At 54.7% G+C, this 27,154-nt stretch overlaps 1 protein-coding gene across 3 annotated transcripts in view; it reads left to right on the top strand.

Moving 5' to 3' along the window:
* CACNA1S (calcium voltage-gated channel subunit alpha1 S) overlaps positions 1–23,550 on the top strand; it is a 72,374-nt gene extending 48,824 nt beyond the window's left edge. The window contains exons 25-44 of one of the 3 annotated variants that reach the window (XM_058274937.2): positions 243–444; positions 908–1,066; positions 2,394–2,504; positions 3,208–3,291; positions 9,552–9,608; positions 10,546–10,674; positions 10,895–10,960; positions 11,556–11,647; positions 12,306–12,465; positions 13,425–13,552; positions 14,847–14,943; positions 15,263–15,365; positions 16,243–16,344; positions 16,604–16,728; positions 18,284–18,412; positions 19,207–19,457; positions 21,537–21,649; positions 22,406–22,497; positions 22,735–22,884; positions 23,029–23,550. In XM_058274937.2, coding sequence (XP_058130920.1) covers positions 243–444; positions 908–1,066; positions 2,394–2,504; positions 3,208–3,291; positions 9,552–9,608; positions 10,546–10,674; positions 10,895–10,960; positions 11,556–11,647; positions 12,306–12,465; positions 13,425–13,552; positions 14,847–14,943; positions 15,263–15,365; positions 16,243–16,344; positions 16,604–16,728; positions 18,284–18,412; positions 19,207–19,457; positions 21,537–21,649; positions 22,406–22,497; positions 22,735–22,884; positions 23,029–23,268 — 2,590 coding nt within the window. In that variant the 3' untranslated portion in view covers positions 23,269–23,550. The remainder of the gene's footprint in view (positions 1–242; positions 445–907; positions 1,067–2,393; positions 2,505–3,207; positions 3,292–9,551; positions 9,609–10,545; positions 10,675–10,894; positions 10,961–11,555; positions 11,648–12,305; positions 12,466–13,424; positions 13,553–14,846; positions 14,944–15,262; positions 15,366–16,242; positions 16,345–16,603; positions 16,729–18,283; positions 18,413–19,206; positions 19,458–21,536; positions 21,650–22,405; positions 22,498–22,734; positions 22,885–23,028) is intronic. The other 2 variants (XM_058274938.2, XM_058274939.2) reach the window with 2 other exon arrangements.
* Positions 23,551–27,154: the final 3,604 nt, after the last annotated feature.

Genomic DNA, 27,154 nt, shown 5'->3' with positions numbered 1-27,154 from the left:
TACATCTCTGCCCACGGGGGTGCCCCAAGGATTGGTTTGAGGTAGACGGGGCCCCCAGTGGAAAGACAGGGCATTCGGGTTCTGTTCCCCTCTTCTTGTCAGTTTAATCGCTTCTCTCTGATTACTTGGCTGCTCGGAAAGTTCCCTGGGCTCCTCGTGGCCTGTGGAATAAGGCCCACTCTCCTTGGCCCGCCCCTACATGCCATCCTAGCCCATCACCTCTCTCCCCCGCCCACCCCAAGGCTGCTCTACAAAGCCATAGACACGCACAGCGAGGACATGGGCCCTGTCTATAACAACCGCGTGGAGATGGCTATCTTCTTCATCATCTACATCATCCTCATCGCCTTCTTCATGATGAACATCTTCGTGGGCTTCGTCATCGTCACCTTCCAAGAGCAGGGGGAGACTGAGTACAAGAACTGTGAGCTGGACAAAAACCAGGTACCTGGGCCCCCTGCTGGAGATGGAGGGCAGGGCCCCAGCAGCTCTTCTCCAAACCCAAGCCCTGGGGTCTTGCCAGTGAAGAGAGCCTTGGGTTTGGGGGTGGCTCTAGAGCTTCCCATTAACGCCCGGCCCCAGCCTCCACATGCCCCACCCCATCCCAACCTGCAGCGACACAAGCTGGTGGGCTAAAAGGTCTTCTCAGGGATCCCCCATGACGCCCAGAGAAAGGAGGCCCTTCAGAGCCCCTGGGCTGGGGCCGTGTGAGGAATGGGCTCGGTTAACTCAGGGGGGCCCTCTGGGCTGAGGGCCCCATAGGACTCTTCGCCTAATGCTCCAGCAGAGTCTCTGCCACAAGCTCCTCCTGGCTTGCACGCCCCTGGATGTGGGGGTGGAGAGGGAGCAAGGCTCCAGGGCCCCCCAGTGTCCCTCGTGCTGATCTACCCCTTGCGTTGCACCTCAGCGTCAGTGTGTACAGTACGCCCTGAAGGCCCGCCCGCTGAGGTGCTACATCCCCAAAAACCCATACCAGTACCAGGTGTGGTACGTCGTCACCTCCTCCTACTTCGAATACCTGATGTTTGCCCTCATCATGCTCAACACCATCTGCCTGGGCATGCAGGTAAGGGGCGCTCCAGGGGCCTGGGCGGCCGGATCCCTAGCCAGGGCCTCCCAGGAGACATTTCCCAGGCATCTGCTCTGTGCCGGGCACTGGGTGCTGAGATGTTGCGGGGAAACTGACGTGAACTGGACCCAGGCCTTGTCTGCCAGGCACTTAGAGTTTAGTAAGGGGGTAATTCACGCGTGTGAATGGCTGCGGTAATTCTGTAAACAGGGAATGGTCGTTGGAGAAGGAAGTGGAAGTGCAGGAAGTAGAAAATGCTTTCTCTGTTTTTTTTGTTTGTTTTATCTTTTTGTTTTTTCTCTTGCATGTCTACATGGAAGGAAGGGATGAGCTGGTTGGATTCTTGACTCAGGTCCCAAGAAAAACGTGTTCATAGAATAGGCGTCTCTCTTGGGAGTTGAGCACACTTTACAGACATGATATTGGCAGCATCGTATCAAGCCTTAATTATACTTTTTAATGTAACATTTTTTGTGATCTATGTAGCTTTTAAAAAAAAGACAATTTAATTTAAAAAAAGCCTTAATTGAGCATCTGATCCCTCGAGCCCTGGATATGTAGAATTACACATCCAGGCTCCCCGCCCCTAGGATTCCAAGATAACCCAGCGACGTGAGCACGTGCGGCCAGGCCGTGAGGGTGGGGAAAGCGGACCACGCAGCCAGCAGGCCCAGACTGTCCAGCCCAGGAAGGTTTAGAGCAGCGTTCAGAACAGGGAGGGGCAGCAGAATTGGGACAGTCCTGCTGAGGCAGGATGGGGTAGGGACACCTATCCCGTCCTTCTGAGCTACCTGGGAGGGTTTTGTAGAAGAGGTGGGATTTCTTCAAGTTTCTAAAAATTGAGTAAGAGATTCCTGGGGAAATATATCAGGAAATGGATTTAAGGAGGGTCTTGTTGTTGGGGCCAGGAGGTCAAGGTTATTGCTTTTACTGTCTCGCCAGCTCAGTGGGCAGTGTGCGGACAAGGTGAACTTGGGAGGCCTAGAGGCCCACCAGCAGTCAGAGATCGTTCCAGCTCTAGAACCCTGGGGTCATTTCTCCTAGTCATCTCCAATGATGAGTGGGGCCTGTCACAGAGCCCAGGCTGGCAGCCTCCCTTCCTTGGTCACCCCCAGATATGCAAATAAACCCACCCTGCGGGAGTTGGGATTAGAGCCCCCTCCTCCTTTTCTCATACCCTCTTGTGGGGGGAGGGAGGGAACCTATAAGACTAAGCAGGTTTTCTGAGCTAAAAAGGGAAGGCAGGGACCCAAGGAGAAGGCTTGAATCTGTAGGATGGGAAAGCCCGGCCCTCCTCGCTCACCTCTCCACGTCCCTTCCACAGCACTACAACCAGTCCGAGGAGATGAACCACATCTCAGACATCCTCAACGTGGCCTTCACCATCATCTTCACCTTGGAGATGATCCTCAAGCTCATGGCCTTCAAGGCCAGGGTGAGTGCTGAGGTCACAGGGAAGATGAGGTGCAGGGAGGGAGGGTAGGGGGCCTTCCCATGGAACACCTCATTCTACTGGAGGTCCCTTCATGTGGCACCTCTGCTCCAACTCGCCCACCCCTTTGTCTACTTCCACCTTCAGATATGGGGCAGGAGGAATCATCAGAGGCTCAGAAATGACTGATGTCAGAATAGATCCCAGGTGCCTCTTCCCTGCCCCTTTTTGATGTGTCATACCTTCCTCTGCTACGCCTTAAGATTCTGAAGAATAGGCTCATGGCCTCGGGTAGAGGATGTCTTACCCGATTTCATTGTTTCCCAAGCTCACTCCCACTGCACCCAGCCAAGTCCAGCCACCTTCTGCCCATTCCACACCGTCAGGCCCAGACAGGGCTTAAGTCAGGGGTGGGGGTGGAAAATGGAAGAATTCCCCAACCTAGACCAGGACCCCAAACCCCAAGTCCCAATAACTCTTCCCCTCCCCTTCTACCACTCTGTGCTCTGGAAGAAAGGGCATAAAAAGCCATGAAGAAGGGGATATGCAAGGGGAGGTCATGTCACTGAAGCACCAGTGGGAAGTGGAGCCAGGGCCCCCACGTTGGCCCTGGCCTCAGCGGCTCTGCGTTACCTCGGGCACTGCCCTCCACTGGCCGCCAGAATTCCTCCTCCCAAGCTGGTTCTCCCATCTCTTTCCTTCCCAGGGCTACTTTGGAGACCCCTGGAATGTGTTTGACTTCTTGATTGTCATCGGCAGCATCATCGACGTCATCCTCAGTGAGATCGACGTGAGTATCAGGCGTGGAGAACCACTCAGCCCTCAGATATTTGTGAGGCACCCACTGCGTGTGCAGCCTTGCACCCTGGGGCTCACAAAGATGGAAATGTTATTGCTACTTTTGCCCTCAAGGAATTTACAGTCCTGCAGGGCAGACAGTTGACTCAGATATCAAGTGGACATAATGAGTGGACCAGACTGCCCCAAGTCCAGAGCTGTAGTGGTTGAAAGAAGGGAGAGGTCTCTCCAGAGGGAGAGGTCACCCTAACCCTCTGGTTAGGGTGGTCTGGGAAGGCTTCATGGAAGTGGTGACTCTAAACTAGGTCCTGATGGAAAGGGAGGAGGTGATTGGAGTTGGAGGAGGAGAGGAATCACCACAGGCAGGATGACGGTAGAGAGCAGGACATGCAAGGAGAGGGGGCTTGCTGAGCGGTCTAGTTTAGCAGAAGCGTCAGTGCCTGCAGAGGGAGAAGGGGAGGTAAGACTGGAGGGGTAACATGGAGAGGTGGGGCTTGAACTTCATTGAGCAGCAAGTGGGAAGTCACTGAAGGCTTTTTTATAGCAGACAGATTAGAGCAATACCTCTACAAAGTTAAGGTGGAAGTGAGAGGCAGGAGGTGAGCATGACTGAAAATAGCCCAGTTAGGGGAGCTAATTACTCATTACACAACTCCATTAATTACTGAGTACCTCTCATGTACCCGGTATGGTTCTTGGTGCCAGAGACATAGAAGTGAAACAAACAACAAACAAACAGAACTGTAAGATGGCAAGTGACATCAAGTATATATTGTGAAAAAAATAAATAAAGCAGATTAAGGACCTAGAGTGAGTGGGAATGGGAGGGTGGTGTCAAGAAAAACCTCTGACAAGATGACATATAAACAGAGAACCAAATAAAGCAAGAGAGTGAGCCATGCCAGCTTTGGGGGAACAGTGTTGTAGGGAGAGAAAGAGTGAGAGTGAAGGCCCCAAGGTGGGAGCATGTTTGGTGAGGCTGAGAAAGAGCAAGAGGCGCTTTTAGGTGGAGTGGAGAATGGTGGAGATGAGGTCAGAGAGACAAAAGCCAGGGGCCAGATCACCCTGGAAGGCCATGGTTTTATTCTGAGAGAGATGCAAAGCCTTAAGAGGATTTAGGTCTAACAGATCTAAAAGAATCACTCTGGCTTGTATTGAAAACAAGCTGCAGGAGATACAAGTGCACCCAGGGAAATAAGTCAAGAGGCTACAGCAGTCATTCAGATGAGAGGTGATGGAGGCTGGGCTGCCATCTGTGGAGGTGGCGAGAAACAGGAAGCTTCTGGGTGTATTTTGACAACTGAGCTGACAATATTTTCTGTTGAACTTGATTTAAAGTGAGAGAAAACAAGTCAAGCCTGACTGCAAGGACTTTTGCCTAAGCAACTGAGCTTCCATTTACAGTGATGTAGAAACTGCTAGAGGAGCAGAAATAGAGTCAGAATTTGGCCACGTTAAATTTGGGGTGCTTATTAGACATCCAAATGGAGATTCCAAGTAGGCAGTCAGATTTATGTGTCTGGAGTCCAGAGGCTAGGTGAAGTTGGAGTTATAAATCTGAGTCTCTATAGTATAAAGATGATATTTGAAGTTATGGGATGGATGAGCTCTCCTAGGAAGAGAGGAAGTATTTAGAGAGAACAGTTCGAAAGACTGAGCCCCAGAGAACTCCAGGAACCAGGGAGTGAGACCAAGAAGGAATTGGCCCACTGGTAGGGGCTCAAAAGAGAATAGTGTCCCCAAATCAAGCAAAGACCATGTTTCAAGGAGACATGTCTCAAAGTCAGAGCGATCAACTGTGCTAAACACTGCTGAAAGGTCAAGAAAGATGAGAAGTAAGCATTGACTTGGATTTGGCCACAAGGAGGTCGTTTTTGACCTTGACGAGAGCAGTTTCATTGGAATTATAGAGGGAAACACATGTTTGGCGGTGAATGAGGACAGAAAGTGAAGACTGTGAATATGGACAATTCTATTGAGGTTGTTTGACTGCAAAGAGAAATAGGATAGAAGCTAGAGAAAAATATGGGATCAACAAGAATTTTCTTGAAAATGAGAGAAATTATAGCATATCCTTGGGCTTGTGCAAATATCTGGTAGCAAGAGGACAACTGAAGGACCAAAGTCCTTAAATATATGAGAGGGCTTAGGACCCAGAGCCCAAGGGGAGAGGAAGGAGTTAAAAAAACAAGCTGTTCATCCTTGGTAGCAAGAGGGAAGGCAAAACAAGTGGGCATAAAACAAAGAGAGTTGAGGCTCTGACTGTGGGAGAGGAACAGGAAAGCTCAGAAACTTTGAGGGGAACCAACAGGATTAGTGTGTGCTGGACCTGGGGCCAGGGGGAAAAGAAGTGACTCCGAGTACTGAGCTGTTAACAGAAACAGGAAACCCAGAGAGAAGGACTTGGGGGACCACACTCGCTGTAATTTTATTTGGTACTATTAGTGTAGGAGGGGTACGCAAGTGGAAATGTGTGGAAAGAAGTTGGAAATTCAGGAGAGGGGCTGAGGGCCATCTCTGCATCTAGAGAATGGTTGGGTGCCCCATAAACACAGGCTGGACATTGATGGCTGGGGGGGAATGGTGGAAGGTTTGGGTGGAACGAGGTGTCTGCAGAGTTGAGATCCCCATAGAGATGGATCCAGGGAGGCTGAGATTAGGAAGCCATCAAGGAGCATTGGGGTGACAGTTTAACAGACCGTGGGGTGGAGGTTGATTGCAAAGAAATGATCAGTGATGAGAAGGTGAGAAAAATAAGGCAGTGAGTACACAGTAACCAGCTTTTTTTTTTTTAATTTTTATTTGATTGTCTTTTTTTTTAAAGATATATAGATCACAAAAAATGTTACATTAAAAAAGATAAGAGGTTCCCATATACCCCACACCCCACCCCACTCCTCCCACATCAACAACCTTTTTCATCAGTGTGGCACATTCATTGCATTTGGTGAATATATTTTGGAGCACTGCTACACAGCATGGATTATAGTTTACATAGTAGTTTACACTCTCCCCCAGTCCATTCAGTGGGTTATAATAGGATATATAATGTCCTGCATCTGTCCCTGCAATATCATTCAGGACAACTCCAAGTCCCAAAATTGCCCCACATCACACCTCTTCTTACCCCTCCCAGCCCTCAGCAACTCCTGTGGCCACTGTGTCCACATCAATGATACAATTTCTTCCATTGCTAGAGTCACAATAATTCTATAGCAGAATATCAGTAAGTCCACTCTAATCTGTATTTTATTGTTCCATCTTGTGGACCCTGGGATGGTGGTATCCACTCCACCTCTAAATCAAGAGGGGGCATAGAGCAGTAACCAGCTTTTATGAGATATTTGATGAAAGGCAGTTATTGGAGAATGGGAGAGTCAAGGTATAGATTTGTTTTAGAGAAATAGAGAACTGTAGTTGGAAACAGTGCAGAAGAGAGATTCAAGACACATGAGAGAAGAGATCATTGAGGAAATAATTAGAGTTTCAGAGGCAGGCAGAAAAGATCACGAGTCAGGACACTGGAAAAATGAAACAGGGTAAGAAAGAGGTGATGAGAAATGTGAAGTATGAAAGGGAATGGGGCGAGGAGATGGGGGAGGGGAGAAGCAGGGTGCTCCCCAGGGATGGCCAGGAGAGTCTAAAAGGTAGAGGCAGGATCCTCTGATGAAAGGGAGGAGAGTGGGCAGGAGGGCAGGACGGCCTCTTGAAGATCAGCTGGTGTGGTGAGGGACTCTTCGGGAGGAGTGGCAGGGCTGCCCGCAGCAGTGGGGCAGGCGCCTGACTCTGGGATGGGCTTAGTCAGCTTGGGCTTATCCTGGGGGTAATGCCTGGCAGCTCTGGATGCCGAGGAACGAGGTCAGATCTCAAGGACAGCACATCAGATGGCCCGCCTCGGTGCCGGCCAGGGCATTGTCGAAATGGCAGGCCCTGGAACCCAGGCTGGGTAGGGAGGCAGATGGTCCCCGGAGCTGGGCCAAGGGACTCAGGATGGAAAGCAGGAGGTCCTGCAGGCGGAATGAGAAACAGCAGCAGGATGGATGTGGGGGGGAGCGAGAGGGGGCAGGCAGGGGGTTTCAGCCAGGGCGGTCCAGGGGCAAGATCCGAGAAGTCGAGCCCTCCAGGGGTAGTTTGCTGAGGATCTGAAGCTGAAGGTCACCGCGGAGTGAAGGAGGGGAGCAGGGGACAGGGTGGAGGGGATCCAAGAGGTAGAGGCTGAAATCCACAAGACAGCCTCCCTCTGGGCCCAGCTGAGAGGCCCTGGGGCGGGGAGGGGCAGCAGGGAGAGAGGAGGGGGAGAAGCAAGGAGGAGGAGGGAGAAGAGCAGTCATCTATGGGAGCCACCTTCGCCAAGTGCTGGCCGTGGAAGGCCTCTGCCCCAGAGGTGGCTGGGGGCCCAGGGAAGGCTCTCATCCCGTGTGGGGCTTCCTTCTGAACTTCCCGCAGCTCCTCAAGAGCACTTGACCCTGTGCGGGCTCACGGGGTGAACCTTACGGTGGTGGAGAGGGGTCAGCACTAGTCAGCGGAGAGGGGGCTAAGGGGCGCAGCTGAGGAGGAGTCTGGAGCCAGCAGGAGCCCTCGGCCCGAGGCTCCCAAAGGCTGCGCCCTGGCAGGGAGCCGTACCTTCTGGGGACTTGGCTACGCAGCTGTGTGTCTGCTGCTCTAGGAGAAGTCCCAGGCCGGGAATGCTGCTCACTCACATGTTCTGAACAGACAGTGACAGACAGAACTCCATATGCACAGTATCCCCGAGGGGCGGGGGCGGGGGCCAGGGGGCGGGGCCAGGGTGGGGGCGGGCAGGGGGCGGGGCAGGTTCTGGGCAAAACCTGCCTATGCGTGCGTGTTGGTTGTATATTTCTCTCCATGCTCAGTTCTGCTGGGAAACAGTATCCCAGAGGGCCCTGTGGCCTGAGTACGGCCCTTCTCACCAGCACAGAGGACAGGCCCCTAAACAAGCAAAATAACAACCCAAAATAAAAATACAGTTACTTCTTGACGGGTAGGGTTGGCCTAGATAAATCAAAGTTTCTTTAGTGGTAGAGGATGGGAACAGGGGGTGTCCTCAGTTACTATTTGATTTTTAGGAATGGCAATGTCCCTTAATAGTGCTTGAGGTCATTTTAAATTAATTTACATCCCTGAAGCACAAACTATGGAAAGGTCTAGGGCACGACTGCCACTGAGAATTTTGTTCTTGCTCTGTCCATTATAGCAGCACAAGCCACATGTGGGGAAATGGGGTTAGTGTAATTGGGGAACTGAATTTCTCATTTTATTTAATAATCATTATTATAATTCAAATAGCCGCATGTACCTGGGGCCTCCCATGTTGGACAGGACAGTGTAGCATGAGAGCCCTGGTTGTCATCCTGGGATGTCCTGAAGAATTCTGCAACCGGGTCCCAGCCTGGAAAGGCTGACTTAACTGACCTGTGGGGACCAGCATATGTATTTTAAGGTCTCCTGCGATTTTGACGTGCAGCCAGGGTTGGGAACCAGTGGTCCACGGAAAGGTGCCCCAAGAGAACATTTCTTGGCCGAGGAAACAAGTGTTCCAGGGACTAGTCCACCTGCAGATAACTGGAAGATGAAAAAATAGGTTTCCTCTAAGCCCGGTGCTCCAGGTCAAGGACTTCTCATGGAATGTGGCCTAAGGGAGAATAAACAGAAAAGTGTTGCTCCCAGACACAGACCCTGGATCCCGGCCCTCCAAGAGCCTGGCCACTTAGATGTAAGCCCTGGGGCAGAGGGTCACCTGCCCTGGACCTGAGCGGTGCCCAGGGGCACTTTGCACCTGGGCGCCGGGCAAGCAGGCGGGAGCAGGCCAGCCTCCCTGGCCTGGGGAGATACGGTGTGACTCCATTCACAAGGATGGGTGAGGCAGATACTCTCCAACTTGCCCTCGACCAGCATCCCCTCGCCCAGGACACAGGGAGACCCCGAGCCCCTTGTCATTGCAGATGCCCCTTAGAGACGAGAAAGGACCTGGCGTATCGGGTCTGCCCTCCCTCGTTGTGCCCCTGTCCCCAGCTTCCTGCCTCACTGTTCCCAACGGAGCTTCGTCCTCACTCCCACCCAGCCCCTGCCCCCCGGTTGACCACCGTTTGGGGTCTTCATCCCCTCCCTCTCTGTCTTTTTCTCTAACTCTTCTGTGTGTCTGTCCTTTCTGACACCTCTCCTCAACTCCCTCCCACCGAGTCCCTCCTCTTCTCTCTCCTCTCCTCCCCCTCCCCTCGTCTCTTCTCTCCACAGACTTTCCTGGCCTCCAGCGGGGGACTGTATTGCCTGGGTGGAGGCTGCGGGAACGTTGTAATTCCAGGCTGCATGAGCCTGTCCGCACGCCCGCCAGCTCTCTGCCCTGCAGCTTGCATGTCTAGGCCTGGCTGCGTGGGTTGCATGGGGCAGGCCCAGCACTCAGGGGTCCCTTCCCTGGAGCAGACCCGCTGAAGGGTCCTGGGGTGAGGACGGGGGCAGCGCCCAGCAGTAGAACGTGCATGGATGCAGTGGCTTTCTCAGAGCCCTGGGAAATAGAGCGAAGGTTCTCTCTGCACCCCTTATGCAGATGAGAGCATCCAGAGAGGACTGGGCTTGCTGGGACAGGACCTTAGTGGCACTTGGTAGGGTATAAGGTATTTGGGGATACAGAAAGCCAGGCAGGAAGGGCTGTCTCCTTCCAGAGTTATCCATGAGTCTAAGGCTGGCACAAGGGCAGAGGCTTGTCCAGCTTAAAACAGCCCCAGGAGGGAGGGGAAGGACTGGGGGTGGCCACACAGGAGGGAGGGTGGCAGAGCAGCCAAGAAAGCCTCTGCACAGGCAGGACTACGGGAAGGGGTCCCAAGAGGTCTCCCAGCACATTCAGCTCAGTGGCAGCTTGAGGAGAAGGTGACGTGAGGCAGAAGGCCCCAGAAGGGCAGGCAGCTGTCCTCAGGGCTGCAGCCTCACCCCAGGGGTAGACCCCTGCCGCTGTCCCCAAGCATGGGCTCACCGCACTGCTTGGCGCTCCAGGTCCACCTCCCCTCCCGCAGTTGGAGCATCCCGGAGCCCTGGGCCCGAGGATGGTGCAGAGCCAGTGGGCGGCAGGGGCCCTGAGGTGGGGCGGGAATGCCTTCCCGCACACACATCTCCCTGACACACACACACGTGCACACACTGCGCAACGCCTGCCAGTGCACCTCCCGCCCTGCCCTGCCCCTCGCGCTTCGGAGGGGCCGCCCCCAGACTGACCTCTAGGGCTGCCGGCCCGCAGGACCCAGATGAGAGCGCCCGCATCTCCAGCGCCTTCTTCCGCCTGTTCCGGGTCATGAGGCTGATCAAGCTGCTGAGCCGGGCAGAGGGAGTGCGCACCCTGCTGTGGACGTTCATCAAGTCCTTCCAGGTGCTCGCACCCAGCCCAGCAGCCGGCGGCTGGGTCTGCACGGGGACCCTGGTCGCTGTCCTTGAGAGGCGGCTAGTGGACTTCAGCCTCAGGCCGGGGTGGGGGGGAGGGATCCTGGGGGGGGGCTGGGGCAAGGAAGCGGGGCAGCCCCCACCCATGAGGGCAGGACTGCAGGGCAGGCGCCCGGAGCCCCTGGCTGACTCTCCCGCCTCCCCGCCAGGCCCTGCCGTATGTGGCTCTGCTCATCGTCATGCTCTTCTTCATCTATGCTGTCATCGGAATGCAGGTGAGAGCAGGTGGGCCCAGGCCCAAGGATGGATCTCAGCCGGGGTAGTGGGGGGGGAATCAGTGAACCCTGGAGAGGCCCAGGCAGCCTGCAGACACCCCCGTCCCCCCTCCCTGCCTCTTTCATCCATCCTGGCAGCCCAGGGGGTCAGCTGCAAGCAGCTACTGTGCCTAATCCCCAGATGACTGCAGTGTTAGAAGCCTGGAAATAACCCAGGAGAAACCCGGCACACAGGTGGACTGCGGGGGCCAGGTCGTGTCTCTAAGGCCTCAATGGGAGGCCCAGGGGTCTCGGGCTACCCTCACCTGAGAGCCATCTCCACCCACCCGCTCAACATGAGTCCCAATGTCTGCTTGCTCTTAGGAAAACTGATCCTCTCTCCTGCTTTTCTTTGGCTTCATGGGAAGAACTTCATTCAATCTAGAAAATAATCCAGTTTATTTGGCTTCAGGTCTCACCTGGCCTGAAGTGAAGGGGGTTTGGGGGAGTCAGGGGTGAAGGCAGGGAGCAGATCAGGTGGAAGAGGATGGTGGGAGATGAGCTGAGGAGAGACTTTTTTCCAGGTTCCAAAGTCAGAGTCCTTTGTGATTTGCAGATGTTCGGAAAGATCGCAATGGTGGACGGGACGCAGATAAACCGCAACAACAACTTCCAGACCTTCCCTCAGGCTGTGCTGCTGCTCTTCAGGCAGGAGCCCCGTAGAAGCAGTGCCCCCCCCGCCCCGACCAGTCCAGCCATCCGTCCCTGCTCTCTGCTTGTGTGCAGGGCTCCCGGAGGACTCTCCCTCGGCTCTGCTCTGCACAGCCACGCGGGGCCCTGCGTGCAGGAGGGCCTGGCCCTGGTTTAAAACTCTGCTGTCACAGTCTTCAGATTCTTTATTTTTGAACAAGTGGCCCCGCATTTTCATTTTGCACTGGGCCCTGCAACTTGGGTAGCCTGAGTGCCCCACTGCCTGCTGCCTCCATCTCAGTCCACTGAAGCAGGAGACAGAGGTCAAAGATCCCTCCCAAGGGCTTCGTGAGGCCTCGATGACCTCTGACCCCACTGTTCTTTGGTCAGCACAGTGCTCTCTCTTGCTGACACCCCCCCACCACCAGTGACTTGAACCATGGATTGACTTGGCCCTTCATCCAAGGAACCCCTTTCCTTTAGTTCAGCACCTGCTTGCAGTGGCCCATAAGGAGGAGAGCAGTGGAGCAGCAGTGCAGAGGGGAAACTGAGTCCAGTTCACACTGGGCTGTGCAGTGACCCCAGGCTGGTCATCTGGCCACGCCCTGCCCACCCTCCAGGCTTCCCTGAGGCACCGCTGGAGAGTGGCTAGACCCACAAGGGCCTCTCTGTCTAGGTGTGCCACGGGTGAGGCCTGGCAGGAGATCCTGCTGGCCTGCAGCTATGGGAAGCTATGTGACCCCGAGTCCGACTACGCCCCTGGTGAGGAGTACACGTGTGGCACCAACTTCGCCTATTACTACTTCATCAGCTTCTACATGCTCTGTGCCTTCCTGGTGAGCTGTCCTGTGGGGGGCAGGCACGAGGGGGCCGGGCCCCCGAGGAGGAAGCCGGCTGCTCCTTGCTGGTGGGCTCCTGCTGTCCAGGGACCAATCCCGGGGACACGGGAGGTGCTGGGGAGACAGCCCCTTGCGCCGGCCGTCCTGGACGCAGCTTTGTTTTGGGAGTGCTTTCTCAGGCTCTAGCAAGATTAGAAATTAGTAGTGAAAGGAATTCAGTGAAGTTCTGCCCTAAAGGTAAGGGCTTCTGAGAAAGTCATTTGCTCCTAACTATTCCTCGGAAGAGAAAGTTACCTCATCTTCAGGAAGCTGAGACCCTGGAAAAGTGCCCCAAAAGAAGTCACCCCTGGGATTAGAAACAGAGCACCAGAATGTTTCTAGGATTGCTGTGTGTTCATGGGGAAGGCAAAGAGCAGGTACCTTCCATTGAGCTGCCCTTGCTCCTTCACTTTCTTTTCTTTCATATATTCACTCAAAACAGTTGATGAGCACTTGAAGTGTGCCAGGCCCTGGGATCATAGCAAGGGAGAGAAACATGACTAAGACACAGTCCTGGAGTAGCTCACAGGGTGCTGGGAAGGTCTGTGTGTCAGAAAATCTTTTAATTCAAAAGGACACTCAATAGAGACAGGAGGTAATTACAGTGATAAGGCCATGGTTAGGTGGGGCACAGAGGAGGGGAGCTCATCTCTTTCTGGGGTGGGGGCAGGAGGCAGAGAACTGGAGGAGCTTCCAAAGGGTTACTCAAGTCGGGTTTTAGGGAAAGCCCCGGCAGCCCTGTGCAAGAGCACACGGCAAGAAGCAGTGCTGACTGTGAGTGAACTGTGGGTCATCCAGAAAGCCTGGAACAAAGGGCTCGGGGAGGGAGGGAGAAGCTGTGCCCCCCCATTCCCCAAGCCCCTCCCCGTATCACACCAGTCGTTCCGTGTTGGGAGCCCTTGGGTTTGTTCTTGCAGATCATCAACCTCTTTGTGGCTGTCATCATGGACAACTTTGACTACCTCACGCGGGACTGGTCCATCCTGGGCCCTCACCACCTGGATGAGTTCAAGGCCATCTGGGCAGAGTATGACCCGGAGGCTAAGTAAGTTCAGGCTGCAGGGGTTTGTTCTAGTCCCTCCACCCTCCACTCAAGGCCTGGCCTTAGTGGCCTGTAAGAAGTCACTCTTCAGGTCACATTTCACGTATCCCAGAGCCCTATTCAGGGCACCAGGGTTAGAAGGGATCCCACAGGCCTCAGGGAAGAAACCTCCTGGACTGTTGTTGAGAAATGGTCCTCCAGCTTCTGCTTGGATGCTTCTAGGGGTGGAGAACTCAATACCTTACAAAGCACGTTAGGTCCTGGTTACACCACGTGTGGTCAGCCGGCCAGCAGCCTCGAAGATTGCTGCAAATGCAGAGTCCCAGGCCCCACCCCAGGTTGGCTGAATCAGTCTGCACTGTTATTCACAAGGGCCTCAGGGTCTTCGTGTGCACATTAGCGCTTGGGAAACATTGCTCTCTTAAGCTCTTTTTAAAAAGGCAATGAACTCATATTTAATGTCTGGTTCCCATGTGTCAGTAACTGCACTAAACACTGCAGGCATTATTTCATCTAATCCTTACAACCTATAACACAGGTCTCCTTATCATCTCAGTCTCACAGATGAGGAAACTGAGGTTCAGAGAGGTTAAGTAACTTTCCCAGGGTCATCCAGCTATTAAGAAATGGAACCAAGATTCAATGCAGGTCTCTCTGGTGACATTGATGCTATCTGTGCTTCTAGCAGCCTCCAACAAGCCCTAACTTTGCACTCTGGAGAAAGGCAGGAGATGTTTAATCTCTTTTTCACATGCCAGAAAAAAGAAGTCAACAGAGCCTCACAAATAAACTTTTCTCAAGGCAGCACATACCTGCAGCTCTCACTTGGGTCCTCTCTTCTGCTGACCTCTCTCGTTGCCATGATCTATGCCTATTCTAGGATCATAGTCCCAACGAAAATGTGTTTTCTGGACCAATCTTTAGATGTGGCCTTCACCTCCCTTGATCCATATTGTCTACTTCTATTAATATAGCCCAAGAGTCCCCTATCAGCTTAACCAAAACCCAAGGAAGGCCCCACCATGGGGAATGAGGCCAGAGCCCACCCCTGCAGATCCCACAGCCAAGGGAATGCTGGCCTCTATCTGTCCAACAACAGGAGAGCCCATTCTGGTAGCGAATCCAAACATTGTCTCTTCTTTAAAATGGGAACTCAGCTTCTACTTTCTGAGCACAGCTGGAGAATAATGAAGCATCCTCCCCGGCTCCTGGCTCTCCTCCCCACCCTCTGTTCTCTGGGTGGGTAGGAGGTCTTGGGTGGGGCTTCCAGGCAGACAGTCTGTGTGTCCCTCTGCAGGGGGAGAATCAAACACCTGGATGTGGTGACCCTGCTGAGACGTATCCAGCCGCCTCTGGGCTTTGGGAAGTTCTGCCCACACCGGGTGGCCTGTAAGGTACCCAGAGCTGCCAGGGAGGGGGGTCCCCGGGAAAGGAAGAGGCACCGGTACTGTGGGGCCGGAGGCTGGTGAGGGACCTGGTGGGATGCATCATTCTAGGGCAGCGATCTCCTGGATCCCAAGTCCCCCCCCCAAGGACCTGAAGCCGTCACAGTGTCCCCACCACATCTTCCCCTCCCCTGGTCAGGGGTGTCCTGTTGAGCCTGCGTCCCCTGCCCTCGTGTCCCGCCCCTCCCGGCTCACAGCGCGGCGAGGGGCCCTGCCGAGCTCAGCCCAGTCCCGGCTCAGCAGCGAGCCTCTTTCTCTGCCCGCACAGCGGCTGGTGGGCATGAACATGCCCCTGAACAGCGACGGCACCGTCACCTTCAACGCCACGCTCTTTGCCCTGGTCCGCACGGCGCTCAAGATCAAGACGGAAGGTGAGGGCCTGGCAGGCGTCCCCGCCCCCCCGTCAGACCATGAGTTTCCGGGCACGTGTCCTCCAGCTGCTCAGACCTAGAGTTTGGACCCGAGAGCCATGGGAGGAGCAGGGGAAGGAGCCCAGGCGCTGGCCAAAAAGGCCCCGTGCCTCTCAGGACGCAGAGGGAGACGAGAACCTCCAGGGCAAGGTCACCGTGGATCTGTCCCCGCCCTTCAGCGGTGTCTGAATGGGGCCCGAGGTGTGCCAGGGTTAGCGCAGGTGGGGCTGTCCTGGGGTTTGGCCCTGGGCAGGAGCTGCGGAGGTCCTCAGGTCCGTTCCACTGAACCCGCAGGACCCTGCTGTTACCAAGAGGATGGGCACGGTGGGAGCAGGGGGAGGGAGTCAGGGTGGGTCTCAGTGTTGTCGGAGCCGCACTCAGAGCTGTCCCTGCATTAGGGCATTGCAGACTTCTAAGACAGCCACAGGGAAGGTTTCCTTAAGAGACAAGGAGAGCAAAGCCAAGAGCCAGGAAGGAGCCCAGCTAAAGCAGCAGGAAGTCTGCCTGGGTAGACCCTAGGGAGTGGGAAGCCAAAGCCTTGCTCCAGGGTCAGGGCAGGGATGACAGCAGGAGATGACAGCCTCCCGAGGCAGGCAGGCGCCCTAGGCACTGGCAGCCAAGACCTGATGGGCCTAGTACACAGGCACAGGGCTGCCTCAGGGGGCAGCGACGCCCTCGCCCCCATTGCCAGGTGCCTGCCACCAAAACACCCTCATGCAATGCTTGCTGGTAAATGAGCAGCTCTCCAAGAGGTTGAGAGGGTGCTAGGTGGCCTCAGCAGTGGCACTGGATTGGCCTGGATGAATCTGGGGCGGCCTCTGCCCTTCCCTTGCCCCAGGTAACTTCGAGCAGGCCAATGAGGAGCTGAGGGCCATCATCAAGAAGATCTGGAAGAGAACCAGCATGAAGCTTCTGGACCAGGTCATTCCTCCAATAGGAGGTGGGTGCTGCTTTGGGAGACTGAGTCCAGGGCAGCTGAGGAGAGGGGGAAAGGGCCTTCTCCAAGAAACCCTACAGGAATACAAGGAAACCCTCCCCCCAGGCAGTCCCCAGCCTCAGGGGGGAAACTGCCCACTGGCCAAATCCGCTGGACAAGGGAGGGCCTGGAGGGCCCGGGCCTGGCCATGCCCTGCCTCCCACTCTGAATCGGGGTTGGGTTCCTACTGGCCTTCAGGGTGTCCCTGTTGATTTCTCCGCAGATGATGAGGTGACGGTGGGGAAGTTCTACGCCACGTTCCTCATCCAGGAGCACTTCCGGAAGTTCATGAAGCGCCAGGAAGAGTATTATGGGTATCGGCCCAAGAAGGACATGGTGCAGATCCAGGTAAGCACAGCCCAAGCTCCAAGGACCCCCCTGTTGAGCCAGATCTCCTTGTCCTCAGGGGTCAGCGGTAGCAGCAAGAAGGAAGAAGGGAACCAGGAGGAGGGAGACAGAGAGGGCAGCTCTGGATGGTTCACGAGGGAAGACGCTTCATCTCAAAAGAAGGACCAGGAGTTCGTCATCTCTGAATGACGGGACCAAGGAAATGGGGATTTGTTAAAAGGAGAGACGCGAGTTAGACAAAAGCAGTGATAGCTAAAGAAGGTCCATCCCCCAGGAAGGGTTTAAGATGACCGGCTTAATAGGAAAAGAAAATGAGGTCTTCTCTCATCTGGTTTTAATCTCAATTGTTTGTGTTACTTATAAGGTACATAAATTATAAATGTATGAAATATATACACGTTTTGGAGGCTGTGTAGTCAAAAATTTTTTAATTGCAAATTTTATTTTGAACAAATTCATACTTTTAAAAAATTGCAAGTATAGTGCAAGATGATTTTTTTAACCATTTGAGAGTAGTTCCCAACATGATGTTCCATTAACCCAGAACGCTTTAATGTGTATTTCTTGCAAACATGGGCGTTCTCCTAATATAATAATAATATAACCATCAAAAGCAGAAATTAAACATTGATAATTTATTACCATCAAATTCTCAGACCCCATTCAAGTTTCACCGGTTGTCCTAATAATTGCATTTATAGCAAAAAGATACAGTCCAGAACCACACATCGCACTTTTCTTTTTAGGAGGTACTGGGAATTGAACCCAGAACCTCATGTATGTGAAGCATGTGCTCAACCACTGAGCTGCACCTGCTCCACCCACACATGGCATTTAATTATCATGCCTCTTTAGTCTCTTTCACCTGGACCAGTTCTGCAGTCTTTCCTTGACTTTCATGACCTTGACACTTTTGAAGATGACAGGTCTGGATGTCCTTCCACTTGGGCTCGTCTGATGTTTCCTCATGCTAGATTTAAGATATGCGTCTTGGACATGAATGTCACAGAAGCAATGCTGTGTTCTTTTTGCAGACTATCAGGTCGCACCAATTTTTATTCATCCTATCGCCCATCCATCAGCTTAAAAAATTCTATTACTATCATTTACAATCAAAAGAGACCACTTGGGTATATGGGAACTCTTATATTTTTTAATGTAACATTTCATGTGATACATGTATCTTTTAAAAAAAGATAATATATAAATAAATATATATATAAATATATAAATAGAGACCACTTGATGAGAAGAGGGCACTGTCTAAAAAGAATTCTCGACTAGGTGGCCTCCTTGGGGAGCAGGAGGTATGTATGAAATCTCCTTCCATGGAGCCAAGAGAAGACTCCTTGGAAATGATTAGGGTGTGGAATTCCCAAAGGCCAGAGCAGGATCTGGTAGTCTTGTGGAATGAGCAGGAGGGAGAGTGAGCACCAGACTGGGGCTTCAGGGAAGCTCTGTTGCAGGAAATGGAGGCGAGAATGGGGCTGTAGGAAGCGGTTCTGTTCTCCTCCCTTGGACTGGAGAGGTCACTGGGTCTCCTCCCCAATCCCAGGCTGGACTGCGGACCATTGAAGAGGAGGCAGCCCCCGAGATCCGCCGCACCATCTCAGGAGACCTGACGGCTGAGGAGGAGCTGGAGAGAGCCATGGTGGAGGCTGCGATGGAAGAGGGGATATTCCGGGTCAGTGAGGACCAGACCGTCCCTAGTGGTCTGTACAGCAATGTCCAGCAGCAGGGTCAGGAGCCCAGCCGTACAGGAGGGGAACATGGCAGCTGAAGACACCCCTCTCCACCCCACTGCCTCCATCACTTGGGACTCAGAACCAATGACCAAACCTACTCGAAGTGTTAAATATAACACACCCTTTGCCACCCTCCCCTGCCAAGCCGCATCCCTTTCCTCTCCTGCCCACAGTACTTATTAACATTCCATTTCCCAGAACACCCTCCGAGAACAAATGCTTCCAGTTACCCCAGCCTTAAGGCAGAACCCTAGTCCATAGCTCTGTCAAGCGTTTCTTATAACACTTTAGAAGTGAAAGCCCTTCATAACCACCTAGTTAAACCCTTGTGGATAATTCTTAAGGAAATGGTGGCCCAAAGACATATGTGAGATGTCCAAGGTTGCGTAATTACCACGTTAGTTTCAGAGGTGAGACTAGAGCTCATTTCTCCAGACTTCCAATTCACTGCTATCTCCACTACACCATATTTCCGTCTGTATATCTGTCTCTCCTACATGTTCTCTGGATATATCCCATCTACTCCATCAAATTAAGAAGTCCCTGAAGGTGAGGACCATCTCTTCCTGCTAGGCTCACACTCCATCCATTCTCTTCTGACCTTATAGGACTTGTCTGCCAACATCATCACTTGTTCCCAACACCGTCATCCCCGGGTGACAGCTCCCAGAGCATACCCAGCTTTCATCCTTCAGTCCCTGCTCTCAGTTTTCCATCTCCTCCCTGTCTCTAGAGGACCGGAGGCCTGTTTGGCCAGGTGGACAACTTCCTGGAAAGGACCAATTCCCTGCCCCCTGTCATGGCCAACCAGAGACCCCTCCAGTTTGCTGAGATAGAGATGGAGGAGCTGGAATCGCCCGTCTTCTTGGAGGACTTCCCTCATGATCCAAGCACAAATCCTCTTGCTCGTGCCAATACCAACAATGCCAACGCCAACACTGCCGATGGCAATAGCAACCATAGTAACAGCCGGGTGTTTTCCAGGTAGTGCCGGCAACTGCTAGTCCCGAGTATAGGGATATTGGGGTAAGACTGGGAGGACGAGGTGAGCAGGGTCCAGGCTGCTTGGAAGGGGACACCCGACAATTTGTAGTGTCCTTTGCCTGTCTCTGTGTGCTTTGGGATCCATCCTGCACCTTGATGCCGAGGCAGGCCTGGGCTGAAAAACTTCCTTTGGACAGCAGGGGGCAGCCTCGTGTCATCATTGGCCCCAATGCAGGGTGGTTCTTTCATTCTATCATCTACAGTAGATTCCAGAGCAGAGACGTATTGAACATACTGTAGGGTGGAAGGAGGGGAATTCAACGGCAGCATACTCTACAGACAACTGAGCAATAAGGTTCAATCACTGGAGTTGGGTTCCAGGAAGAATCAATCTCACCAACCTGTAGACTATCTCTAAATAGAATCTGTAATTATGTATGTATCATGAGAAACAAGACAAAGGGAGAGCTTTTCAGCAACCATAACCCGTGGGTTGGTCTCCAAGCAGGACTTTGGTTCTGGTCCAGGAGGCCAGGTAATGATGGTCTTTTTGGCCTGGAAGGGCTGAGTCCCAGGGCCTTGGAAATGAGCAGGACAGGGCAGAAGCCAGGTGAGCAGCTACTTCCCATGACCAGGGCTGCCTGCACTCCCTACCAGTCACAGAGACCCCTGAGTTCAGTCAAGCCTTGAAGGGCACACGTACTATTGGGTCACCCTGGAACTAAGCGCTGTGGAGATACAGAAGCATCAGTCCCAGGCCCTGACCCGAAGGGCTTGTGGTCTTACTGGGGGACATCGCATGTGATATGACTGTGACCAAACAAACGGTGGCAGCGATTATGTGTCCAGCGAATGTGGAGAGGGCAGTGACCTTGTGAGGTTTAGAACTAAACCAAGCAGCAGTTCCTGCCCTTGGCTGCACATTAGAAACACGTAGCAAACTGCCTTAGCTTCCTAGGGCTGCGTAACAAAATACCACAAACTGAAGTGGCTTAAAACAACAGAAATTTATTGTCTCATGGTTCTGGAGGCTGGAAGTCCAAAATCAAGGTATCAGCAGGGCCACGCTTCCTTCAAAATCTGAGGAGAAGAACCTGTTGTGTGCCTCTCTCTGGCTTCGGGCTGTGCCGTGCTGGCAATCCACGGCATTCTCTGCCTCGGCTGTCACGTGGCATCCTCCTCTCTGTCTGTGTCCAAATTTTCTCTTTGGATAAGGACACCAGTCATTATGGATTAACGGCCCACCCCACTCCAGGTTGACCTCATTTTATTAATTCCATCTGAAACAACCCTATTTCCAAACAAGGTCACATCCTGAGTCCTGGGGATTAGAACTTCAGCAGATCTTTCTGGGGGGATGCAATCTAATCCATAACAGGAGCTTTTCAGAAATACCCACGCTTGGACCTCACCCCGGACTCTGGGGGCCGAACGCAGCCACCACGCGTCTTTGAAGCTCCTCAGGTGATCCAGTGTGCAGCCAAGGTTGAGAACGAGTATCCTAAGAGCTGTGAGGAGGAGCAGGTGTGGCTCAAGCAGTTAGGTGCCTGCTTCCCACATGGGAGGTCCTGGGTTCCGTCCCTGGTGCCTCCTAAAAACAAAACGGAAAACAACAGCAAGCAAACCAATGGAAAAAATAAACCAATTCGGGGGCGCCAATGTGGCTCAGTGGTTGAGCGCCGGCTTCCCTCTTCTGAGGTCCTGAGTTCAATCCCCGGCCCCAGTACCTAAAAAAAAAGGTGTCTGGCTAGAACTGGGCCTTGGAAGATGCCCCTCCCTCTGCCAGGAGTCTTGAGACACAGAGCCCCACTTGGCCAGAGGGAAGGGCATCTCAGATGGAGGAACTCCTGGGGCAAAGGCGTGGAGGCGGAACGCAGCTGCTCTACTCCCCTTAGAGAGCCAGGCCTGGCTGGGCGGAGAGCGCAGCCTGGTTTGCGGTGCAGCGGCAGCCCCTGGAGCAAAGCTGCTTCGCCCTTCACTGTGATGGTCCAGAACCCAATGGAAAAGGGTGATTGGGGCTGCGGGGTGGCAGGGCTGGCAGGAGCCTGCTCTGGTTCACCGGTCTTGCTTCCATTTCAGCATCCACTATGAAAGGGAGTCCCCCAGAGAGACAGAAGCGCCTGCGGCCCGAGGAGGAGCCCCCGGCCAGCCCCACCAGGTCCCGGGTCAGTCTCTTCTGGGCATCAAGAAAGGTAGCCTTGTCCCGAGGCCTGAGGAGCCCCGCTCTGCCCTCGCTGTCTGGGAACCCGGCCGGGAGGTTGCTGGGGAGCCTGCTGCAGTGGGGGTCAGCTGGGCCTCCAGGGTGGGTGAGCTGTCGGAGCAGCCCCCCACCAGACAAAGGAGAGAGGCCATGCGATGGCCGGCACTCCGGGTCCACAGGCCTGTCCAGACCCTCACCCCAGCCCAGCCCAGCGTGGGAGTCTCTCCCCTGGACGGGCCTCCGGGTGCCACAGGGGCCCTGGAAGGGTGGTCTCTGAACCCACTGACACTTTGGTCTGGGTCCCTTCATCAGATGATCCGGCAGCCTCCCAGGAGGTCCTGGACCACAGTCGGACAGGTGCCCTGGGATGCTGGAGTTCCGTGGAGATGAGAGTACATTCCCTGCTCCCCAACACACGCACACTGGCCTACAGACACCCACAGACACCCCACGCGTGGGATGGACACCCAAGAACAACTTGACCAGAGCTGGTCAGACCCTGGCCCTGATCCAAACCAATGATACAAGCACGGGGACCCGGGCAAATGGAGTCTGGGTGGGTGGGTCCTGCCTGACCCCAAACTCGTCAGGCCCCCACACATGTCCACCATCTGGGACATCTTCCACAGCCCCTAGGATCTCAAAGAGCTTCCGGGGTCTGGCCAGCTGGCCAGGAGGGGCTCTGTGACTCAGGGCTCCTGACAGGGGGCAGCAAGTTCCGCTCAGCCTTTCCCCTTCTCCTCCACAGGCCCCTGCAGCAAACCCTGTGCAGAAAAGAGGAAGGGCCGGCTGAGCCGCAGGGCAGTGCCCGGAGGCCAGGCACCTCTTGCTCCTTGCCAGGTACCAGGGGCGGAGGCCCGGGAGGAAGCCCCATCCTGAGGCTTTGGCTGGCCTGCTGCTTGCACAGGGCTACAGCAGGGGAAGGCTGGGGCAGCTAAGTGCCTGCCAGTAAGAGAAGGGGTCCCTGGCCCTCCCCTGTCTGAGGGGCTTGGCTGAGGCTCCCTCTGGTGAGCTGGGGTTTTGCTGGATCCCGGTGGGCTCCAGCATCCCTGTGTGGTCTTGGCTTTTGTGCATTAGGAACAGCCCCCCAGGGGGGAGTCCCCCACGCCTGAGGAGAGGAAGAGCTCCACCCCAGGGTCCTGGCATGAGGAGGCACCCCACCACAGTCAGGCCAAGGAGACCACCTCCGGGTGCCCTGCTCCAGCTACTGCTCTGCTGATACGGGAGGTAAGGCAGGCGCTGGGATGGGGCAGCGGGCTGTGGTGAGGGGTGGCCTGTGGTGGGCTGGGGCAAAGAAAGGGGAGGGGAGGGAGGCAGGCCCCGAGGCGGCGCCCCTGGCAGAGCCCGCCCAGCCTCCTCTCCTCCCTGCAGGCCCTGCTTCGAGGGGGCCTGGGCACCTTGGCGGCTGATGCTGACTTCATCACGGCCACGGGCCAGGCCCTCGCAGAGGCCTGCCAGATGGAGCCAAAAGAAGTCGAGGTGGCAGCATCGGAGCTCCTGCAAGGACGAGAATCCCCAGGGGTCATGGCCCGTGCCCTGGGATGCCCCTCCCTGGGCAGCCTCGACCAGCTCCAGGGCTCCCAGGAGGCCCTGATTCCCCCCAGCCTGTGACAGCCCTCGTGGCACGAGCACGAGCTTGGGGCTGGCAGGGGCTGTGCTTGTCACCTCCCCTCCTCTCAGCAGCTGGGCGGCTGGGCTGAGTAAGGGTGTCAGGAGCTGCCTCGATAAAATCAAGAGGCAGTGGATCGATGGGCCCTTCCCCTCTCCAGCAAGAGGCAGGATTGGGTGGAGCTTTGCCCAGCTGTTCAAAAAGGCCTGGCCAGTGCAGGTGTGGGCCTGGCTTAAGGCCGCTCCCAGCAGCAGGACATTAAAGTCCCCAGCCTGTGACACCAGTGCCCGGCATCTGCTTGTCTCCTTTCACGGACCCTTCTCCACCCATGCCCCTCACCCACCTCCCCTCGCCCTTCCCCGGGAGCCCTGCCCTGGGCTTGGGAGCCAGCCAGAGGAGGTGGTGGTGGGGCCATCTGGGTTTTCTTCTGTGCTGAGCTGGCGGGGGGCCTGCGTGGAGAGTGCGGCTGTCCTGGAAGTCCACGGCCGGTCCCAGCGCTCGGGTCTGTGGCGCCCCAGGAAGGGCCTGTGGCCTCAGCAGCTCAGTCCCCACCCCAGGCCACACCACAGCCAACCTTCTTTGAAGACGCGTCCACGTCTCGCTGGCCAGAGTCCACTGCCGACGCAGGCCCCCGAGCCCTCGGCTACCCTGTTTATGGCCCTGGTGCCAAAGGTCCGTCATCTCCTGGCTCCGCCTGCCGGCGCCAGGGAAGAAGGCGCAGCAGTGGCCCGGCGCCGGCTGCGTGCCAGCTGCACACGTTGTCCTGTGCCAGGGGTCTTTTGGTTACAAAGCCCTTTCACACACCGTCCACTACTTCCCACCACAGCCTCATGAGGTGGGCCGCTATTCCATTTTAAAGGTGAAGAAACGGAGGCCAGTTGGGGCTCAGCCCTGGGCCCTCGGCTGGACACTCTTTCCTCTTCTCACCATCCCTTCACGGAGCAGGTGTTTGCCCAGCACCTGCCCGGTGGGCGCTGCCGTGGTAACCACACTGGCCCCCCGGGGAGCAACCTTCTGGTAAACCCCCAGCCGGGCTTCTAGGCCTGCCTCAGCTGCGAGTCCCACGGTGCGGGGACCCCAGCCTCAACTGGGCCCCAGAGCGGGCTTCAGTCCCTGAGCCAGCTCCTCAGCGTACCCCGGCCATGCCCACCCCCTTACAGGCTCCTTCCATCTGCATGTAAACCCTTCGAGGTGCTTCTATCCTAACAGCGACAGGCCATTGCAGCCACCCCATCTCTCCATCTCGACTGCCTACCCACCTCTCTTTCCTGTATTCAGGATCAAACTTCTTGCCTCGGTGGTCTCTGTCTTCATTTCTATTTCCACTTTCCATTTCTCACCCCAGGCAGTCGCCTTCTGCCGCACCCTTTCTCTGAACCCACGCTCACCCATATCTCTAACAACCCTGTTGCTAATCCGGTGGGTGCCTTAAGCCCCTGTTTCGCTGGACTTCCATGCAGCCTTAGAGCCTCTTCACCCCTCCTTCCTTCCTGAAACGCCACCCCCTAGGAGCTCCTGACATTCCTGCTACCCCTTGAGGGCTCCAACCTGAAGCTTCCTTGCAAGATTCCCCTTGGCCTTCCCCCCTCTCAGGTGAGGTGACCCCGAGGTGCTGGCGCCTGACCCTTTTTGCTCACTAGTAACTCTCCCTGGTGATCTCCACTCTCCTCTCTGACTTGCTTCTTGGTGTTGATAATTCCCAAATCCAGACTACTAATCCTAAATTCTGGATCTCTCCAGCCTACTCCTAGACAACCCCACATTATGTCCCCCTTGTGCCTGAAGCCCATCATGTCCCAGAAGGACTTTATCCTTTCCCCAAAGCCTGCTGCTCCTCTAGTATTGCTGCTTCCTGGGAAAACCCCTCCCTGTTCAAACCAGAAGTCTGGGCGTTATCCTGGACCCTTCCTCTCCCTCCCACCTGCCCTCCTGAAGTCCTGCAGACACGCCTCCTGGGCATCCCTCTAACCTGTCTCCCTTCCCTTCACCCCACAGGCACTTTCCTGGGCCGTTCACTCATTTTCGCCTGCCTCATCTATTGCAGTGACCTCCGAACTGGTCTGGCTGCCCCTTCCCTTCCTCCCAACAGGTCATTTATCTCCTTGTCTAAATCCCTGCCAAGATACCCCACTGTCCTCAGAATATTCTGCAAACCCCTTTCCAAGGCTAACAAGCCTCTTCCAGGTTAGCCCCAGGGCAGATCTCCTGCTCTCCGCTCCCACTGGCCCCAGCCACAGGAAGCTGCTCTCACCTCTGAGCCTGAAAGGGCCATTTTTCTCTGGAAAACTTCTGGAGGCCTCTATCTGACACCTAGACGTCCTTCCAACCTTTGCTATCACTTCCTGCAGAAAGCGCTCTCTGCACCGCCCCACCCCCACGGCTCTGGAGTCTGGCTGGAAGAGGGCCCTGTGTCCCACCCCCACCCCCCTTACAGCAGGGATCAGTGTACCCCAGCCAGAGGCGAAGCCACGTGGAAGCAGGAGCCGCCCGCCTCCTTTCACTTGTACTCCTTCCAGAGCTTTCAACGCCAGTTAGTGGCTTGATAACCGCTTGTTTGATAAATGCAGGCAAGGCCTGGTGGTCTAGGCCCTGGGGGAGCCTGGGGTGGAGTTCTGGCTCTGGGGCTGGACTCACTGCCTGGAGACAGTTGCTGACACTATCTCCAGCTCCACTGACTCATTGCTAAGGGGAAATAAGATAATCCACCTCGGCTAGTGGTTGAGAAGATTGAAGAACATGGTATATATGTGAAAGTGCTCCATAAACTATAAAACTCTATTAAAAAGATATTTTTATTTATCAAAAGGACCGAGGGGAGTAGATGTGGCTCAAGTGGTTGAGCGCCTGCCTCCCACACAGCAGGGGTCCCAGGTTCGGTTCCTGGTACCTCCTGAATAAACAAACAAATAAAGAAAAAAACAAGCAAAACAGATGGGAAAACCAAATCAGGGAAGCCAATGTGGCTCAGTGGTTGAGTGCCAGCTTCCCACATACAAAGTCCCAGGTTCAATCCCCAGCCCCCAGTACTGCAAAAAAAAAAAACCAAAAACCTGAGCATCTTATATTAATTCCCAATCCATATAGAACGCTAGCTGTATGGCAGGTCCTGTTCTAAGTGTTTTGCATATATTAACTTATCGAATCCTCTTAACAATTAAGGAGGTATCATTCTCATTTTGCAAACATGGCACAGAGAGGATAAGTAACTTCCTTAAGGCCACACAGCTAGTAGGAGGACCAATGTGGGGTTCACACCTAGAGTGTTAAGAGTAGGATTCCATCTCCTGAGCCATTATCTTTGTCAAATCTCTGCTGCTTCTCCCAGCCTGACAGGCTCTGAGATCCTTCCTACTCTTCACACTTTTGAAAAGTTTGGGCAGTTTTCTTTGCAACATATAAGCTATTCTGAGTCATCAGAATGTGCAAACTCCCGCCTCGACTTTGCCTTGGTCGTCGGTGGGTTTCCAGTAATATGGGCGCCAGGATTCTCAAATAAGCCTAAAAAGTTAAAAAAATAATTGCGGAAGAGTGACGGGGCAGGGTCGGGCCACCGTCTGTCAGCCGGGGCACTGCCAGGGGCTGCGGGACTCCAGCTCCCTGCAGATTCGGGGGAACCTGCCAGGAGGGCTGGGGGTGTGGCTGGCAGGTGGGGGTGCGCACAAGGCGGCCTACCAGAGCTGTGGGGACCTGGGGACCCCCTTATGGAAGGTGCAGAGCTCAGAGGGGATCCCTAGAAAGGCTTAGAGGGAGGGGTGCCAGCTGCGGACCACCCTCCGCGGGTCCTGGTGTATTTCCGGACCCCCACTCGGGGTGAGGCTGGATGGCTCCTGCGAGGACTCTTGGGGCTCCCAAGGGGGGCTGGGCTGCCGTCTGCAAGCGTTTCGGGGC

The sequence above is a fragment of the Dasypus novemcinctus genome, chromosome 13 (assembly GCF_030445035.2).
Source record: "Dasypus novemcinctus isolate mDasNov1 chromosome 13, mDasNov1.1.hap2, whole genome shotgun sequence".
NCBI lineage: Eukaryota > Metazoa > Chordata > Mammalia > Cingulata > Dasypodidae > Dasypus > Dasypus novemcinctus.
This window is presented reverse-complemented; position numbering and strand designations above follow the sequence as displayed.